General features: G+C 39.4%; 1 protein-coding gene across 2 annotated transcripts in view; it reads right to left on the reverse strand.

Moving 5' to 3' along the window:
* LOC131248257 (pentatricopeptide repeat-containing protein At4g21300) overlaps positions 1–6,218 on the reverse strand; it is a 51,237-nt gene extending 45,019 nt beyond the window's left edge. For both annotated transcript variants that reach the window (XR_009172176.1, XM_058248452.1), the window contains exon 1: positions 3,456–6,218. Coding sequence is in view for 1 of the 2 variants with exons in the window: in XM_058248452.1 (XP_058104435.1) it covers positions 3,456–6,023 (2,568 nt within the window). In the remaining variant the exon portion in view is untranslated. The remainder of the gene's footprint in view (positions 1–3,455) is intronic.
* Between the last annotated feature and the right edge of the window lie 15,568 nt (positions 6,219–21,786).

Below are 21,786 nucleotides of genomic sequence, written 5' to 3' on the forward strand. Positions count from 1 at the left end.
TAAAATCACAAATATGATCATCATCATAACCACACTTCATTATAACCGAACATCATTATTATCACATCGAGCGACCAACTATGCAGTTAGTCCAAATGTCATGTGTGGTCCAAAAAATTGCATCTAAATGCCTTACTTGAATGGGCCGATTCAATGATTAACACACATCACGTGATACAGTCCACATCAACAGTTCCATTACGTACGTCGGAATCGGTTCGTTCAAAGGCCTAACACTCCTATCAAAAGAGGCCCGTGGTTATGGCCGCGCAAGTATGATCATATACATGAATGTGGGCCTCAGTTCCCAAGAAAAAACATCAATGTGGGGCCCACGGTCAGACCAACCACCGTAATGATACAAATATATATATATATATATCAAGTGGGTTTCACAGTATGGCCCACCAAGTTTTACATCAAACTAATATTTGCATTTTCAATCCAGCATAGTAGAAATAAACTTATGAACAACCAAGGCCCTCCCTTGGAATATGGAACAGTTTTCATTTATTTGCATGGCGATATTTCCTCTTATGCACCTTGCTCATTTGGACTGTTTTTCATTTTATTTTTCATAAGTTGAAGATTTTTGCCTAAAGCCCTAATCCTAAAAATTTGGATTCCCATTAAGAAGAGGTCATACATGCATATGGGCAAAGAAGGTGCCTAACAACTTCCTTCTCTATAACCAAGGCCCTTGCTTGGATCTTTGGAAGTTAGACCATTGGAGTTATTCAATCAAATCCTCCACCTTGACCCTTGGTTATTTAGTCCTATGGCTTCCAGCCTTTAATAGATTCTAAAAGTTTTGAATAGTGGTGACTCTTAGAGGTGATACACTATGATCGGCCTAAGAATTTTTACAGTATTCTCAAGCTTTGAGTGTGTTGGGGGCCATGGTTCAGTGATCCGAATTGTTGATATGATGGGCACCACCGTGGATGGCCCACGCACCAAAAATAACTAGAGATCCTAGCCATCAAATCAAACTAGAATACAAAGCATATTGTACAAACTTTCAAGTTGAGCCTCATATAATACCTCTTCCAACATTTAACACTTGTCCAAAGGGTGGCTAATGGCTCATCTGGCACGACCAGAGGGTGGTGCCCTCTCTCTCTCTCTCTCTCTCTCTCTCTCTCTCTAAGTGTAAGTGACTAAGTGCAACTTCTAAGTTGTTTCGAGTTATCAAGTAATCCATTTATTAATAAAATTTCTATGTTCGAAGTTTTTAATAATTAATTCTCTCGTAATGTAACTTGTTGATTGTTTTGTTAAATTTTATGTAAATATAATATAAGTTAATTTTTCAAAAATAAAAAATAAAATTTGTGCAATCGCATATGTGAACAACATATCCTAATCGCATATGCAATTTGACAACATTGCATGTAGCTATTAATTATATCAGCATGATTTTTTACAAAGGCCTTAATAGTGGGGCCCGCTTAAGCGCATCACATGCATGCAATTTCTACACATGCCAACTACCAAGCACACAGGCAAACAAATGCACTCCTTAAGTGCAGTCAGCATTCCAATTGGGAAATGTTCTCCTCTTGCATCTCATAATCCAACTGGCAAACAAACAACATATGTATCTCAAGGAGGTTTGTTAAGCCAACAAAAGTGTGGAGCCCTACACATCTACACAAGCACACATAAAGGCATGGAAAATGGGGGCAAGATCTTAGCTTTCAATCAGGTGTCACCCTGTTTAGATCTTTTTGCCAAAATCTGTGCTATTTTAATCAACGGTTGGACCACTATGAACCAAACAAATGGATGGCTACTGTATCTATGTTTTGTACATTGTGGTCACCTTGGCTAGTGAAACATTCTGACTTTTAGGCCACAAGATCCAACAGTGAGGCCCACATGACCGAAAGTTCAGATCTTGAACATGTGTGCCACATCAGTGCACATACTTACATGTAGACAAACAGGCATCAGACGCATATGGGCTTTAGCAGAGTCCCCTTCACAATTCCCATATATCATGGATGGCATAAGTCTTAAAAATCAGACACGTTAGACAATCCCATATATCACGGTTTACTTAGTTGCAATGAATTCCTACTGTTAACAGTTTTATTTACTACCGTAAGGTCCATACATTTGAAGGACACCAATATGGCTAGGATTATGTGATAGATGTATGTTTTGAACCATCCACAATATTGGAAACAAGATGGAAGGTTTCATTTGATACGTAATGTGCTATGAGAGATCAGAGATGGCTCTACCTTATTCTGGTTCTTCCAGCTCGAACGTGTCATATCCTCCAAAAAATTTCCATTTACAGCATCTCTACAAATTCTACTACAACCATTGTCATTGACGACATATAATGATTTCAAAATTTTCAACATTCCTGCTACTTTGTTAATGTGACCATTGGATTTAATCTCAAGGCTACCATTAAAACATTCATAAAATATTTAATATAAACATAAACTATTCATATAATATTTATAGCAAAATATTAACCAGGTACCCAATTAGGTATCCAACCTGACTCGGGTTCTAAAAAGGTATAAGGCTTGGACTCAAACCTGACCCGATTGTTTAATAGGTCTGAAATTGGACCTAGACCCATTTAAATCGTCTCTAAGGTACCTGCAGATCCGTGTACCCATTGACAGCCCTAGACTTGTGCAATTTAATTCATGTGCATGGGCAAGTTCATAAAACCAGATCATATAATGGGTGCCACTCCACCATCATTTCAGAAAAATAAACTAACAATTAAAGCAAGCTAAACAGCATTAAAGCTCTACCAATATGACAAAAGAAATTTTGAAGTTGAGAGAGTCCATGGGATTAAAGAGGATATTCACAGCAATATTGCCAACATGGCACACTCTCTAAAATGGCACATGTGTGGATGATCCAGCTATTCATCATGTGAGGTCCGCCATGAACATACCATGACCCAAAAACCAGCCTGAGTGGGGCACATGTGCATGTTCAATATAGAATATTTGGCATCTCTTTATCACCAACCATTTTTCTCATGCATGTGACCCCCTAACAAGTTCAACATCCTGATCTTTGGACTCAAGCATGTTCAAGGCGAGCTGACCTATGAATGGATGCATGGTATTCAAAAATGGTTATGTGACAGACATAATGGCCGTTAGCGGTAACAGTGGTGCCTGTTACATGACACAAGGCTGGAATGCCCAACTTGAAGAAAAAAATTTGCCCGTAACGGGCAATACGTGATCATAATGTATCAATATGGGTCCGTAATGGGCCGATATGAGGCCAATACGACTGTTATACAGCCCGTATCATAACAACCATAAGCCCGTATCATAACAACCATAAGACTGGCTGTCACGGTCACTTCTACAGTTATTGAATACCTTAAATGAATGTGCCACGAATCTCCTCTTAGCACTTCTTTTCACAAAAGTATGACCATGAAATCAAAGGGAGGGACTAACCTAGTCATCGGATTCCATAGGTATTGGGTACATGAGGTCTGGTTTTGGAACATAGCCTGCTTCTCTTAGCTCCAGAAGGAGACACTTCAAGAACAAATAAATCTGTGCTGACTGTGGGTGACTTCTGTCCGCTGCAATAAACATATGAGTTGTGCTGTTGATCTCAATCCAGCTGCAACCAGGTAGCTTTTGCACCCCTCTTTCCTTCATCAAGCTACGCACTTTCAGGACACCCTCCCATTTACCAGCCACAGCATGGATATTAGACATCAAAACATAATACCCCGAGTTCTGAGGATCCAGCTCAAACAGGTGTTTCGAAGCGAGCTCAGCAAGTTCGACATTTCTGTGAACACGACACGCTCCAAGAAGCGCACCCCAAATACCAGCATCTGGTTTGAATGGCATGCTTGTTATGAAATCAAGTGCCTCATACAGTCGTCCGGAACGCCCAAATAGATCAACCATACAAGCGTAATGTTCCATCCGAGCTACAATCCCACATTCCTCAATCATGCAACGGAAGTATTTGAAACCTTCATCCACTAGGCCAGAATGGCCACAAGAAGATATTATGGCGAGAAAGGTGATATGATCCGGCCGAATTCCTGCTTCCTTCATTTCTCGGAATAAACCGAGTGCATCCCTCACTAGACCGTGGGTCCCATAAGCAGCAATAATACTATTCCATGACACCTCATTCTTCTCTTGCATATAGTCAAACACACGACGAGCAAAAACTAAATCGCCACATTTGGCATACATGTCTATTAGGGCGCTCTTGGCAAAGAGGTCTGATCTCAAGGCACCTTTCATCATAAAACCATGAATTGCTTTACCATGAATCAGCGCTGGTATATTTGCACAGGCTGAAAGAGCAGCTGATATGGTAACACAGTCACATCTCATTCCTTCCAAACCCATCTGGCGGAAAAGATGGATAGCCTCTTCAGGTTGCCCATTCTGGGAATAGCTTGAAATCATTGTGTTCCATAACACAGCATCTCTGTCAAACATATTTTCAAAAACACGGCTACCAAGATCCAATCTCCCACATTTAGCATACATATCAGTCAGTGCACTGCCCACATAACATCTTCCATCAAATGCATTCTTTAAAATGTAACAATGAAGCTCCTTCCCCAGCCTCAAAGCAGCCAAACAGGAACAAGCTGGAAGAACACTGGCCAATGTCACTGCATTGGGCTTCATTTGTGCTCTTAGCAACCAACGGAACATCCCTAAAGCGTCATCACTCAAGCCATTCAGCACAAAGCCCGAAATCATCGCACTGCAAATGACTATATCTACTGTGCCTGTTCTATCAAAAACCTTACGTGCCATATTTACGTCCCTGCATTTAAAATATATATCTATGAGTGCACTCTTCAAAAATGCGTCCAAACATATTCCGTTTCTGACAATATAACCATGAATCTCCTTACCTTGTTTCAGACCAGCCGAGACTGAAAACGAAGGAAGAAAGCTTGAAAATGTGATCGAATCCGGTTTGACTCCAGCTGATTGCATCTCATAGAACAAATCTAATGCCTCACCACTAAACCCATTTTGGACACACCCAGCAATCATCCCATTCCAAGTCACCAAATCCACCTGGCCCATGATATCGAACAACTTACGTGCATCTGGCAAGCGCCCACATTTCGAATACATGGCCAGCAGCGTGTTAGCAACAGACGCATCCATATCCAAGCCACATTTAATCACAAGCCCGTGAAGCTGAATGCCGTAGTCAATCTTCCCCTCTGAAGCACAGACTGATAGGACACAAGCAAAAGTCACTGAATTCGGTCTCGTTTCTGATTTTCTCATAGTACAAAACAGCCCTAAAGCTTCATTTGCATCCCCATTTGTCACAAACCCATTAACCATCACATTCCACAAAACAGAATCTCTTTCAATCATTCTATCAAACAGGCGGCGTGCATCGTCAATAGCATCATTCTCCGCATACATCTTAATCAAAGAGCTAGCTACAAAGACATCTGTATCTAAGCCCATCAAATGAATACTCTCATGAATCAGTCTTCCCAATTTAACAGCATTTAAGCCAGAACAACCCTTAATTACATATGGGAATGTATATCTATCCGGTGAAACACCACCACCCAACATCTTGAAGTAAAATAACAATGCGAATTCAAAACAGCCCATCATGGTAAATCCCCTAATCATCCAATTCCAAGGCAACGGGTACCACTTCTCGACCCGAGAAAACACACTTTTCGCATCTTCAAAGCTTCTGCAAAGAACATACATACCTAAAATCCTTGTTGCAAGGAAACCCATGTCACTAAATCCGTTTACAACAACTTGGGCATGAACTTGGCGCCCTTTCTGAAGACCAGGAGGGTTGGAAAATTCTTGCAACATTGACGAAAATTGACCCGCAAAATTTCCAACCAGATTTGGGGAAAACCCATCGGAGTCTACGTGATTTGGAGCTGAATTTGTTAGATTTCTGGGGACTAATGGGTTGGATTTTGAGGGTAATGCAGAGAAGATTGAGAAGCGTTTGCAGATTGGGAAGAGATTCTTCTCATGCATTGATTTTCAAAAGGTGGATATCATTTATTTTTTAATATTTTTGTGGAGGGAAGGTTGGGAAGTTTTGCTGCGGGAGATATTATAGGGATTTTTTGGGCGGGTTTATTTGAAAGGAATCCAACGGCTACAACACACCATTTCATCCATCTGAACGGAAGCGGATTGGCTGGTGTACCACACACCAGCTATATAGCCGCTGTAGGTACGTGTCGTGCGAAGACGACCGCTGACGCTCCTCGAACTCCGAGTTGTACGAACGGTTCAAAGGAGAAGTTACATGGCCCACAGTGATGTATTTATTATATCTACGTCGTTTAAAGATCATTTTAGAGTATTATCCAAAAAATAAATAAACCATATTCAAAGATCATCTGAAAAAATATCATTTTAGACTATTATCCTGAAAATGAATCATATCCAAGGATCATATGGGCAACGTTACAAATAGCAGCGGAGGTAATGATTTTCGCCGTTAAAACTTTCATAAGGCCCACTGTAACGTTTATTTTCCATCCAATACGTTCATAAGATCACGAAGACCTGGATGAAGATCAAAAGAAATTTCATATTGATCCAAAACTTCTACAACCCCAAATATGGTTTCAATGGTACACATTCAATCCCCCACTGCATTTTGCAGTGTGGTCCACTTGATAGTTATATATATCTTATTTTTTGTCTCAAGCCTTAAGATGAGCTTGCCAAATGGATGGACGGTTTGGATATAACACAAACCTCATAATCAGACCCACAGAACTTGCTGACGAGAATACAACAGGATGCAGATGGGCTGGTGGAGCGCACACCAGCTATATACCTGCTGTAGGTACGTGTAGTGCGAAGACGAGCACTGACGCTCCTCGATCTCCCAGTTGTACGAACGTTACAAAGGAGATCAAAGTTACGTGGCCCTACAGTGATGTATTTATTATATCTACACAATTCATCTATTTTTAGAGATTATTTTACAGTATTATCAAAAAATAATCATATCCAATGATCAGCCGGACCACACCACAAATAGCAGCAGAAATAATGATTTTCACCGTTAAACAATTCGTAAGGCCCACCATAATATTTATTTTCCATCCAATGTGTCTAAAAGGTCACAAAGACTTGAATTAAGAAGAAAAACAAATTTCATATTAATCCAAAACTTCCGTGACCCCAAAAAGGGTTTCAACGATAGACATTCGATCCCCCATTGCTTTTTGCAGTGTGGTCCCTTGATAGTTAAATCTATCTTAATTTTCGTCAAAAGCCTTAAGACGAGCTCACCAAATGGATGGACAATTTGGATATAACACATACCTCATGTTCAGACCCACAGGATTTGCTAACGGCAATGCATCAGCTATATAGCTGGTGTGAGGTACACTAAGCGGATTGGCTGCTGTACCACACACCACCGATCTAGCTTGTGTATTTACGCCACCAAGTTCTAAGTTATGTGTCCATGAGGTATGTGTCATATCCAAACCATCCATCTATTTTTTGATACTGCAGTAAGGCTTGAGCTGAAAAATAAGCTAGATATAGAGATCAAGTGGACCACACTGCAAAAAGCAGTAGGGGATTGAATGTATGCCATTAAAACCCTTTTGAAGGTCACAGAAGTTTTGGATCAATATGATATTTGTTTTTCCTCTTCGACTTAATATTTGTGACCTTATGAACAGATTGGATGGAAAATAAATGTTATGGTGGGCCCTATGAATATTTTAACAGTGAAAATCATTATCTCATTGCTATTCGTGTGTGGTCCATTTGAACTTTAGATATAATTCATTTTTAGGCTCATGCCCTAAAATGATCTCGAAAAAATGAATGAATGGTGTGGGTATAATAAATACATCACTTTGATCTCTTTTGAACCGTTTGTAGAACTCACAGATTAGGAGCATCAGTGCTCATTTTTGTCACGACTGGTTCCCACACCAGATATATCACTGGTGTGTGGTACATCAGCCAATCTGCTTCTCAGATTAAGGGTTTCTTCTTCTTCTTCTTTTTTACTTTTTCCTTTCTTTTTTTTAAAAATTTTGTAGTCTTATTATCTTTTCCAGCTTTGTCCTCTAAGTACTAAAAAGGTCAATTCTCTCTTACTTTTTCAAAAAAAAAAAAAAAAAACTTTTCATTAAATCAGCTAATAGTATAATATAAGTTTGGGAATGCTTATTTAAAAAGCCACATATTGACATCTCACCTAAAAGCAGAACGAAACTACTTTTCAATCTTGGTTTAGCTTCGATCAAAAGACAACATTATATGGATTGTACAAGATAAATAAGATACAGCTCGGTGTTGAGTGTCAAATATTGTATATTTTTCCTTGTTTATATCTTAGTTTTATTAATATGATAATGTTTAATGGGTATATTTATACATATTTATATTGCAGGGTGAATCTGAGAGCTTGAATTGAAAAGAATGTTAAAAACATAAATTTGATGCTCAAGAATCACCAAGGCAAGGGATGGATTTTAGGAGACCAAGATTGAAGATTTCTAAACCCCAAGATTCAAGGAAACCAAGTGGAGAATGAAGGAAGTCAAAAGTGCAAAGTGCAGAAATTCACAAAATCTGAACTTCACTGTCTATGTCATCGACCGCCGGTCGATGACATCGAAGTCAGTGTTCAATGACATTGAACATTGGTCAATGATAACGAAGAATTACATGAAAATCAAGTTTCGTTGTTGGACAAATTGGATGCAGTTCTCAATAACATCGAAGCCTTGTTCGATTGCTCGAAAACCAGTTCAATAACATCGAAGGTAGTTTGATGACATTGTGATTTTTAGAGATTTTTGGAGCAACTCGCTGAAAGACTCTGGACACATTCTTAATTACTCAAACACTCTTTGATGACATTGAAGGTAGTTCGATGACATCGAAGGTATGTTCAATGACATGAAGAGTTATGCAGTGCGAAAAGGCGTGACTTCCACATTCAAGTTACGTTCGATGACATCGAAGGCGTTATACAGAGTGCGTAAATTTGAGTCAGTTTCTAAAGATGGCTGGACAAATATTATAAATATGGGTTCTTTGAGGAGTTCTAGGGATGAATTAGGTTACAAGGAGCAGAGCCAAAGGGTGGAGCAGCCTCCAAAAAGTTTTTCTTCTTTCCTTTTCTATTTTTAATGTTTTCTTTTAGGGTTTTAGATCCAATCATGTCTATGATTGGGTAAACCTTTTGGCTAGGGCTAAGAGGAGAAGCTTGTAGCGTGTTGGGATGATTTTCTTGCTTTGATTCTTGTTCTTGTTGAACCTCATTGATTTCTAGTTTGATATTAAAGGAATATTTTCAGTTTTCTATGATTTATTGTGACTCAAATTATAATAGATGTTGTGATAACGTTGAATATCTTCTTTTCCTGTTTTGAGATTGTGAGATTGGTAAATCTTGTTGTTCACTATCGTCTCCTAGGCATGGTAGGATGATGAAATTCCTTCCAATCATAACAATACTCCTTCATTGAGGATTAGGTCAATAAAAAATTTAGAGATTTGATTTAATTGTTTTATCTTTCAATTGGATATGATAGAACTTCAAATCCAATTATGTTCCTTGAATTAAATAAGGTAGCATCTTAGGGCCCATTTGGATGGGAGTATTAGGGTGGAGTACGTTGCAGTGGGTTGGAGTGCACAGAAAATGAAGCCATTTATTGTAGAACAGTGGATTGTCTCCTATCCAATTGGAGTAGCCAATCCAGCGCCCGTATGGTGTGCACGTTTGGACAGTTAAGCAAATCCAACCGTGGCAGATGCGGTGGATGTTTAGCCGGGTATGGGATTGTCATGCAATCCAATGGGTGGAGTGTTTGGACGGTCTAGAAGAATAACTGACGGTCACTCTCTGTATTTGAAAGGGTGCATTCAACGGGATTGGGTACTCCACAGGGTACAAGATGTCTGTGTCTCATCTAAGCCGTTCACTGGGTACCGTCCAAACCAGTGTCTCATCCACGCCATCCATATATATATTGACCTATCAGATGGTCAGTTCAGAAACTCGTAAACGTAGTGTGGTCCACTTGGTCTTTGCCTATCTACAAAATGGATCTGAAAATTTCAAAATAATCATTGTCTACAAAAGACGCAGGCAAGATCTGAAGTTATAACATTATGGTGGGGCCCACTCTATAAACACTGGAGTGTTTAAGGCGTATCTCAGTACGCAAAGCAATCTCAAGCAACCCCTAGGGGACTGTCCATGTCAAATATGGGCCGCACATTCATGGATGTGTTCCATCCATTCCATTCATTTCAAACCGATAGAATTGAGAGATCCATGTCAAAATTAAAACTAGAGATGTCGAGAGATATCAATACCACAAAGAAATTCCAAAAACATACACGCGGCCTATAATATACTAAACCATCACACGGCTATAGTCCACAAAAACCATAAATATAAGTCGAAAGAAATAATCAAAGTTACAACAATAATATTTAAAATTTAATTATAATAAGCAAGGCAAAAAATAGAACTAGCAGCCCCACGAAAATCGCAACGACTTTCTCGCTATCCGATCGAGCAAGATCATCAGTCAATGTCGCCCTCTCCACCACCTCCTATCTCGTCTGGGTCGACTAATAGGTAGACCCAGTCGTAGCGTGTTAGATCTCGATCTCAGCAGATGCAACGCAACCTGTAAACACGGAGACTCTGGCAGTGGTCTGGATGGCTCACATGCCTTATGGAAAAAATTGTCCCAGCAGGCTATGGCCTCCTTCCAGTTCTGAAACGCGCGGTGCCTACCGCCACTGTATCCCTCAACTTCTACTCGCGCCTCATCCCAAGTGTTATATATCCCAGGGCGTCGTTCGACAAGGACAACGTAGAACTTTTCTTTACCCATCTGCAATGGCATGCATGGATTATGTAGTTAATATATCAAAGAATGAACATCCGTAATTCAAATAAGCAATACTTATCCTATCTTCTGAATATCAAAGTCGTATGTACGTACCCTTCCTGTATTATATGAACTGACTAATCCAATCTGAGTTAATGTGAGCAATGCAAGCATGTGAGTAGAGATACTAAATTGCTTCCATAACATACTTAGTCATTAAAATAACAGTCATATTGGTATACATTAGGCATACCATTCCATCACACAAAAATTCAAAATATTAAAAGAAAAAAAATTGTTAGTATACAGAAACAAACATGAAAACAATATAAGTTATTACATGCTCATAATAGAAACCAGCATAACAAACCCATTGACCACACCCTATCAGACAGAACCAGCACCTCCATCACCGAAGTGATCACGGAGTTTTTCCTTTAACCACTTTACTCGACGCTCAGGTCGAAGACTAACAAAGAACGATGCCAACAACTTGTCCTTACTCAGGACCTCACCAACGTCGATATATTCTTTGGTGGTCAGGCCTTTCACCTCCTCGAGCACATCAAGTATTTTGTTAGTAAGATTAACCTGTTTGTCGAGCCCAAATTTCATCATTGACTCAGCAACGGTATTCAATGAGGCCCCGAGTACATCACATGGACAAGGCGGGCGCGATCGTTTCCTTGTTACTATCCCTCCGCGAGTACCATCGGAATCAGGAGTGCGAGTGGGAGTGCCACGGGACCCGTGATGTCCCATCGCAGGACTGTCCGATGGTAATGGGATGGTCCCTGTGGAGTCTGTGACGTAATCCTCTAATAGATCTATCGTATCATCCATATCGTCATCAACAGAATTCCATGCTTCATTAAGGTTTCGCTGCAGACGAGAAGAAGATGCCGACGCGGCCATACTCCTGCTGTCTCGTACCTAGCAGCCCGTTGCTTGGTCGGATCCGCATATCATTGCGAGGTCATCTATCCTGTCGATTCGTTTACCGCGGAGTCTTACAGCGTTTGGGTGAGACTGCTAGAGGAATAAGACAGATGTAATAATGGGTAAATATTACATAGAGATGGATGATAGGAAATTCAAAACCAGTAAAACGTACCTTGAGATATTGCTCATAGACTTCATCAAGGGTTGTCACAACCATCCTCTTAGAGTCCCAACCGAAGCCACTTGCTGTCTTCACTGCAGTATACTCTCGCTTGTAATATCTCACCCGATTGGACACGTTTTGCCATGTGACAATTACCTCAGTATGCTTTGTAACTTCGTCGGCCACAATCTGGTAAGCCTCCCGCTTAAATCTGTTATCAGCCTTACGGCCTAGTGTAACTTGTTCGAGGAAAGTATTGAACAGTATCTGGTCCATAGCACTTGTCCATTTGATCTTTGACGCTCTAGATGAAGGCTTTGCGAGAGATTTCATGGTTTTTGCACGTGGTGAACATCGGGTAGCTACTGGCGGTGTTTTTACCGGTGACTGGGTCGGTGTGGATGTTTCGTTAAAGGAGTCTGTCATTTCACCTGAATATGAAGTAGGTATGATTTTTTTTTACAAATTACAACTATAATCATTAAAGCAGCAAATATTAAGATAGGCTTATGTAACATAAATTCACTGGTCCTTATAAGTATCCAACAAACCACCAAGTGTGTAACTCGGTGATCATAATTCACTAGTTTTCGAAGCTAAATAAACCTTAAATATAACGTCACCAACTTATATATGAAAATTAAATAGAAAGTATCATCATCTACTCCTACTATTTTGTTGAGCATCTGCACACATTCTAGCTACAATGTCATCGTGCATTCGATTCCAAGCATCTTTTTCACGTTGTGTTACTCCAAGTAACCATTGCTGCTCATCGTTTCTTGATAGCTCTTATGGGGTTGGGATACCCTCCACATCGGCACTAGATATAGCAGCGAAATCATTGTCCTGAGGAGACTCATTTTGGCCACGTATATAATTGTGTAGGACACAGTAAGCAATCACAATCTCAACTTGTGTTTGAAATTCGTACTGCGTAGCACTCTTCAAGATGGGAAATCTGCCTTTTAATAAACCGAAACATCGCTCGATTGCATTACGCAATTGTGCATGTCTGTAATTAAACAGCTCCTTCATGTTCACAGGACCTCTCCCTGTTCGATATTCTTATAAGTGATACTGAACGCCCCAGTATGGAGCCATAAATTCAGGTGAATGAGCGTATCCAGCGTCGACAACATAATATTTTCCTATACATTCGAATCAAGGTTATATTAAGACTAAAATTGGATACAGTCATAGTTAACAATTAGATTGACACTTTCATAACAGATATACAATACCGTTTGACATAAGCAAGGGATCATCTGATCGGGTCAATGCATTGTGTAGCACTCTCACATCCAAAGCAGAACCCTCCCAACTGGCCAACACATGTAAATTTCATATCGAAAGTACACGCTGCTAGTACATTTTGAGAGAGCACCCCTTTGCAATTGGGGAAGCTCGCGTGGTTAACCGCCAAAACATGCACTGGAATGTGTGTACCATCAATTGCACCGACGCAATCCTAAATGTGAAGAATCAATGACCATGAAGCGACCATACATTAGAAAGAAATAAAAAATATGGACTTAGAAAACATACCCATTATAAATATATCAGAAAGTAAGCAGACCAATTTAGATTTGTTTGGATCTCTGATGGCATCTTTATGCCGGCCGGTTTAACTAAATCAGGGTACATTGATCTAATTGCCTGCAGCACATGGTGAAAGTGCCGACTGACTGTCTCACTCGATCGAATAAATCTGTAACCCATGACCGGGTTACGAACATTGTGCCCCAACGTGTGAAGGAAAATAATTACTTGTTCTTCAAGACTAACATTACGCGTATCACGGAGTCGTGTCTTCTCACGTAGCAGCGTACATAGTTCAAAAAACGATTCTCGATTCATCCTAAGCTGATCTACACAATCTCCGTCACTAGCTCTAATAATAGAATTGATGAACCTTGCTCGCTCATCATCCCCATGACGCGCCGGTTGCTTGAACATGTACGTATGACAATATTCCCCACCAGCCTATACACAAGCTGCCACCGCTTGAAAGACAATTGTACTATCGGGCGATTCCTCATCTAAAGAATCCATCATCAACTGATAACCTACACTCTTACGTGTGTATTTCTCATAAATATACATTGCAAATAATAGTGGGTACAAATATAAAGTTTGGACGAAGGTATATATGTACATGACTACTTAGACCTCCATAGTTGGCCTCTAACAGTGGCTATAATTCTTACCTGTGAGTCCTAGCTGAGTTTATAGCAACCATCAAAGGCATGCATAGAAAAGTGTCAACAACAGTAGTGCCTACTATCCGTAGGCCCTGCTGAGAAAGAAAATCCAACCAGTCGTTTGATGGCTAATGAAAGATGGTAGAAAAGTAAAGTAGAAATAAGTATTAGCACAGAAAATTTTCATTTCACATCTCTTTCATTCCTTACTTATTCCTTAGATAAATCATTGTATGTGTAGAACAAAATTAAAGGGGGACCATAAAAGGAACTATAATTCCAATTCAACTTAGAGAGAACAAAGACTTACAAGATACGGAGATGATTCTTCAGGTTATTTTATCTATTCATTTGTGGACTGTTGAAGAAAACAGTGGAAGGATGTAAATTTCCTTCCACTGTTGGCAATTGACCAACAAATAGAAATCCATAAAGAACAAAATTTTTCTATAGAATGATTAGAAATCCATTGTGGGCCCTAACAAATAGATGGATCAGATTGTTGATTGGACTAATTTTCTGTAAACATTCTTGACCGTCCATATCAAAGGCCATCCATCAATTTATAAGATTGCTAGTGATGCTTGCATGTTATTCCATAGAAGCTATGCTAGACCTGATTAATAGTCTAGATTAATAGATTGAAATGTCTAAGTGTCCTAATGCAACTAGAAGCACTATAACTTACAATGTGTTGTGATGCCTGAGCATTTCTCTTTTACTATTTTCTTGATCCTTCCTCAGACAAGATGTTGAACTTGTTCATTAACGGAAAAAGAGAAATGGTGGAGTGCAAGCATTTTCACCATAATTTTGGTGAAAACGGCCTCATGAGGCCTACTGTGATGTATTGATAACATCCACTCTGACCATCATGCAGGCCATTTCGTATTTAAGCATGGCCCCAAAATCAGGTAATGGTTTAATTGGACCATACCATGAGGACACTTGACATAGGATGTGCACCCCTATGTTCATTGGGAGCCTAGTGTGTTGTGTATATGTTATCCAACCAAATGAATGAAACATCTTTCTCACTACTGTTTAGCACATGGTGCAAGTATCAGATTAGCACATGGAGTACATGGAGTACTTGAAGATAAGATAACGATTGGTGGCGCATGTAGCACCCTATGTGCCCACTACAAACATATGCAAATATTTAAATACTTGTATGAGTATCCTAAATTTCTGAAACATAAAACAGAAAAGCATTTGGAAGAAGACATTTTCATTTATATGGTTCTGTCTGAACCATATAAGAGAGAAATGGGAAATGAATGGCCACCGTTAACATTTAGTGAACAGCAACTCCATCAATGTCATCATCAAGATCGACAGGGGTTGTGCAAGCCAGATGGATGGTATGGACCATGAGACTCATGTCGCATACATGGTGCATGATAATAGAAGATGGGTAACTCCAATGCCCAGTTGGGCACATTTGGCTTCAATGATTTCCAAATTCACACAAAGAAGAAAAAGGCAAATGTGTTTTACATGAATTGGTACATTAAAAGATGATTCGAAGACATGCTTCTGCAGTTTTTGTGGCATAACTTCAGGGGATAATTGGGCATGCAGTTGTTATAGCAGTTTTTGGGAAACATACCATAACTCTGAAAATTATATAAAATTACAAACAATATCAAAAACCCACACCAGAAATCGACCAAAACTCATTAACCTTCGTACTGAAAATTTAAAAATTCCATGCAAATGTATATATGGGTTATGGCCCATCTAGTGGGGTTAAAAACAAAGTTAGATGAACCTGTAGATAATTGAACCATGGGCCCTGATTGCACACAATGAAAAGATTTCTCCTATGCAAATAGGCCCTAAATATTCTTTATCAGTTACCCATACAAGAATAAGAAGAAGACATGATAAATGGGAGAGAGCTTATAGAATGAAAACAGAAACATACCATATCCGTTTATCTGGTTTCGAGGAAACGAGAGAATGCAAGGAAAATTATATGACTCTGCTGATTGTTTTCCCTGCATAATCAGATGAAGATTTGAAAGAAGATTTTTTTTTATGTCATTAAATTATTGCATGTCAAAAGGAAGAAATTTTGAATTAAATAGGACATATGGGCGCATTCTCGTAAATAACTTGAATTGGGAAAAACAAAAAAAAAAAAAACAAGTCCAGAGTAGCAAAAAATTGTAAGCTAATGAGAGTAATTAAAACATTAATGTCAAGCAATATGCAGAGAACAGGTGAAAAGTAAACAACTAGAGAACCCAATATTTGACAACTTCTATCAGAGACCCCTGGCTTCAAATTCCCCCAATAGTTGGCTAGAAATAAAAAAGTTGTCATTGAAAGAAATGAAATCAAAATCCAAACAGGAACTACTCAAAAATAATAAAAAGAAATTGATAAAAAACATCAAAAAAGCTAATACCTCATTTGTGTAAAGACAAAGAACAAAAAGAAGAGAGATAATAGAATTATATATTCACTTGCTGATAAATCATGCAAACTTCACAGTTGGAGAGTTATATAAAAGAGGTGTGCATCTATGCATTTGGGTAAGAAGGTGGGATATGTTAAACAAGAAATACTCACGGATCAACTATCCAAATTTTTTTTAATTTTTCAGTGGCATTTGAAAAATGAGCAAGCTTCCTCTATCGGTGTATGCAGGTTTTGAAGGACATGACACATGCACATAAGGTTATCTTGTTTAAAAAAATATATAAGATTAACGTGTCCAGTACGTTGGATTACTAATAGCACCCTCGAATCTTAGAATCTAAATCACTGATGCAACAAGGGTAAACCAGATTTAGCAGGCAATCACTGATGGATGTGCCTCAACACCTGGGTCCCAATCAGAAATAGACTGAGTAACTTGTTTCATAATAAGCTTTTTCCTTAAGAAGCAAACTAAATATGAACCCTGAAGAGGCCGACGTGGCAATCTCTCTTGAAACATAGTTTTTCAAGCACGTGAACCACTATGATTGAATCTTAGAATAAATTCACAATAGAAGTATATATTCACATGCTCAGAAATTATACAAATTTCACAGCTGGAGAGTTATATAAAAGAGGTCCAAATGTATGCATTTGGGCAACAAGGTGGGCTATGTTAAACTTTCGTACTCACGAATCAACTATCCGATACTCATTTAAATGATCAGTGGCATATGATAAATAAGCAAGCTTCCTTTGTCTGGTGTATGCAGGTTTTGAAATACATCCCAATCGCACATAAGGTCATGTTGTTAACAGAAAAAAATGAGATTAAGGTGTCCAGTACCTCAGATTACTGATAACACATTCGAATCTTAGAATCTGAATCACTGATGCAATAAGAGTAAACCAGATTTGGCAAGCATTTAGCATCACACTCATGATTAGAGAAATCACTATCCAGTCAAATGGTTCACCAATTACATATAATTTTTGGATCGATGTGCGTCAATAACTGGGTCCCAAACAGAAATGCACAGAGTAACTTGGTTCATAATAAGCTTGTCCTTAAGAAGCAAAATAAAAAAAAATTCTCCATGAAGATAGCAGAGTGGATAACATATATAATATTTTCAGGGATATTCCATTGTCTATCAAAATGTGAGAAAGAGTAAAGAGTGATCTACTATAATATTTCATCTATTTTAGCTATGGAGGCAGAAAATGCTAAAAATGAGAGAGGGGAAAGGTAAGAAAAATAATATGGAGCATACCAGAGATCTTTACCTAAGCCAATGGAGGAGATCAATGAACACTGAGTTGGAAATGGAAGCAAATCAGCAGTTGAATAAGAAAGCTGTTAGTTTTTTAGATTAAATGAAAATCGAAAACCGTGAAACCCCCTATTTTCTGGAGAACCCTCCCAGACGTACAATGAAGATTTCACAAAACCCCTAATATCCAGAAACCATGAGTAAATAGGTGGTGAAAATTAAAATCCTTCAGTTCAATAGAGACAGATTCAAGTAAAATTAGTCCACCTGGATGCGGCAATCCATGTCAGATTTCGTGAAAATGCCCCAAATCCAGAATTTGGGGGTTATCTGGAATCAGATTGAAGAGCAGAATTAAGATTTCACAAAACCCCTAATTTTCAAATACCAGGATCAAAATAATCTCTGAAAATCAACGACTGAATACGGACTGTTTAAAGAAGAATCATTAATCCAATTTAAGAAAATCGAAATAAAAAAAAGCCACAACGCCCACAAACTGTTTATATGGGGGTTATCTGGAGAAGACAACATCGTTACAAATTTGATTTCGCCAAACCCCCAAAAACCATAAACAAAAGCAAAGAGGTTTCTGAAAATGGAAGCAGTCAGTTGAATATAGAAGGATTGAAGCACAAACAAACCCTCCTGGATTCTCACATGCAACAAATATTAAGCCATCACACTCTAAAAATCCCTAACCCCCGATTTCTGGAGTGCACAATACATAAAAAAACCAGATTGCACAGGAACCCCCAAAATCCAGGAGCCTGTAACACCAGACATGCAGATCGGAAGCCAACGGCCCTCTCACAGGGTGGAGGGATGACATGCATGACAGATTCTAAACTATATGCCACCGAATAAGGCCATAGGAGGAAGAAGCAGTACCTGAGCGCAACAATGGTGATGGTTGTGATGGACTCAGTCGTTGAAAATACCTGAGATTTATAAGATTGAAATGGGGAAATGGTCCTTCCCGCCACTGCTCTCGCCATATCCAGTGACCTTCAATCCCATCCCTCAGTCCGTACGAAGGATTGGGATGGGCTCGAGGCAAATCAGGGAGAGAGGAGCGAATCCAAGCAAATCCAACGAGAGAGAGAGAGAGAGAGAGAGAGAGAGAGAGAGAGAGAGAGAGAGGCAGGATATCCGGCGATTTCAAGCAATCCAGCAGGACACGCCACCCTGCACATCTCTCTCTCGTCTAAACAGGCAGATGCCCGTACTCTGTTGGATAAGACTATCCTATTCAACCTACTACAACTGACTCTACCCTAATACTCCCATCCAAATGGGCCCTTAACAGCTACAAGTGGATCCTTGGCACCCTAGTTCCCACCTTTCAATTGATAGTTTTAATCAACATCATTCACAATTACTCTCTTTATACTAGATTTCAGTTTAGATCTTTTTCTAGTTCTAGTTCTAGTTATTTTCAGAATACGTACAAGTTTAGTCCCTATGGATTCGACCTCGGTCTCACAGAGTTATTACTATATCGCGACCCTACACTTGGGGTTGTGAACACTTGGGCAAGTTTTGGAAGTAGCCAATAGGCCAAATCGATAGCTCGACGGGCCTAACAACCTATTTCTACTCAAAATCTTCAAGATATTAGAACATTTAAACATACATTATTCTGTTAAACTCACCCATGCTACCCAAAACACCCAAAAAAGCCCAAGGGATAGCTAAAGAGGACCCTCAACACAACCCAAAAATGATTAATGGAGCAGATTAGCGAGCCCCCAGCCCATTTAACTTGATCTCGGCCTCTCGCCCAAGATATTTTTAATTCGCAAATCCATCAAAGACACATTTTTTCAACTCAAATGGTACTAAAAGCTCATGAAAACCTAACCAAAAGAATTCCCAATACCTTTCGGTGATAACAGTCGTATCCAATCAGTTATAACCAAAACAAGCAAGCGACAAGATCAAAATTAGCACCATAACTCGGAAAGACTCTAGGAGCACCAAAAGCATCAGCTGTTAAGCTGGAAAAAATCATTCCAAAATAAGGCCCTTGAGACAAAGGTGTTGAGGAAACAGAGCGGCGGGATTCTACTCATGCACCGGCTCTTAATCATGAGTAGGGCTTGGTCCATCATCATCCTTGGATTTATTTGAATCCTTAGGCGTGTCAGCCTTCATCGGGATAGTCTTGTCTATTTCATTTCTACTTCTAAGAGTGTTGATGGATTTAGCTTGTTCCACGTGTGGGTTAGGAGAATTTGAATGGCTTACTTCGTATTGTCTTTTTGGGTTAGGGTGAGGTTGGGCTGGAAAGGCCAATTTCTCACTAACAGTCAAGTGTGATTTAATCCTCAAAAATGACATTTTAAGATCATTTGTGGCATGCATTGTGGTTTGATTGAATTGTATTTCCCCTTGCATAAATGCTTGTAATGTGTCCTCAAAGGTTCTCTTTTGTGGTTGCACTTGTGGGGCGCTTTGAGGTGTAGGAGGTCTTTGGGAATGAGGTGCAGGTGGTCCAGTTAGGATTGTATGTGTTAGAATTTGGCACACTAAATGGGTATTAATAAGCATTTAGGGCATTTACTTGAACTTTCAACACATCCTAAAATGTTGAGATTGTAGGACAATCCTTTGTAAGGTATGTATCACTCTCACATATGCTATAAGCACTCTCAACGACCACATTGGTGGGTTAGATCGCTTCCACTTTCCTTAGTTTCATGGCCTCAACTTTTCAAGTGAGACCCGCAATCTTAGCATTAACATCATCTTCCTCTTTGAGGACAAATATACCCCCTTTCTCTTTAGGAGTAGACTTGAAGTTACTTGATTTGTTGGTGGTATCCCATGATTGTGCATTTTCAACCAACATATCAAAGTAATCACATGCCTCTTCTAGATCTTTGGTCATAAACTCGCAATTGCACGTCATCTCAACAAATTGAAGCGTATTTGAGTTCAGCCCATTATAGAAGAAACTAATTACTCACTATATTTCATAACCGTTGTGTGGACATGCAAGTAAGAGTTCATTGAATCTCTCCCAATATTAGAAGAATATCTCGTCTTCCTTTTGGGAGAAATTCATGATGGTGTGCCTTAAGGTGTTGGTTTTATGAACCAGGAATAACTTTTTAAGGAACTCCCAATTCATCTCAGCCATGTGCCTATTGAGCGCAGTCTCAACGAGTGGAGCCATGACTTGTCTCTCTCCTTCAGAGAGAAAGGAAACAACTTGAGTCAAATGACATCTTGAGAGACGTTATTGTAATGCAAGGTTGCTAAAATCTCATTAAATTCCTTGAATGTAGATATAGACTTTCTGAATAAAATCCATGAAATTTGGGAATGAGTTGGATCACGCTGTTGTCAGAAGCCTTCAATCTGACTTTTTGGGGTTGCTCGACCAGTTGTGATCCTGGCTCGACCGGTCGAGGGAGCTGCTCGACTTAAAGTCCAGTGAGCTCATTTTTTTGGGTGTCTAGGGCTCACGATCGGTCGTGGGGATAGCTCGACTGGTCGTAGGGGTCCCTCGACTAGTCAAGCAGTTTGCTCGTCCAGTCAAGGTTACTTAGAGTCATTTCCGAATTTAATGTGGACAGTGGATTTCTGTGTCGCTTTTCGCAAGGGTGCGAAAGGGAAGTTTCCTAAACTATAAATAGGGGTCTTTAGGGCTATTTTAGGAGACACTAAAGCTTTCTAAAAGGTTTTCAAGAGTTCCTAAAGGGTTCTAGGTTTATCAAAGGGTGTAGCAAGGGTGAGATTCGAGGTTGTTCGAATCGGGTAAGTCCTCTCTCTTTGTAATTGATGCTTTCATAGTGGAATTCTATCGCTTTGTGCCGCAGTTTTTTTTCCTGCAAGGGTTTTCCACATTAAATCTGTGTATTCTCTTGTGTGCTT

The sequence above is a fragment of the Magnolia sinica genome, chromosome 1 (genome assembly GCF_029962835.1).
Source record: "Magnolia sinica isolate HGM2019 chromosome 1, MsV1, whole genome shotgun sequence".
NCBI classification, from domain to species: Eukaryota; Viridiplantae; Streptophyta; class Magnoliopsida; order Magnoliales; family Magnoliaceae; genus Magnolia; species Magnolia sinica.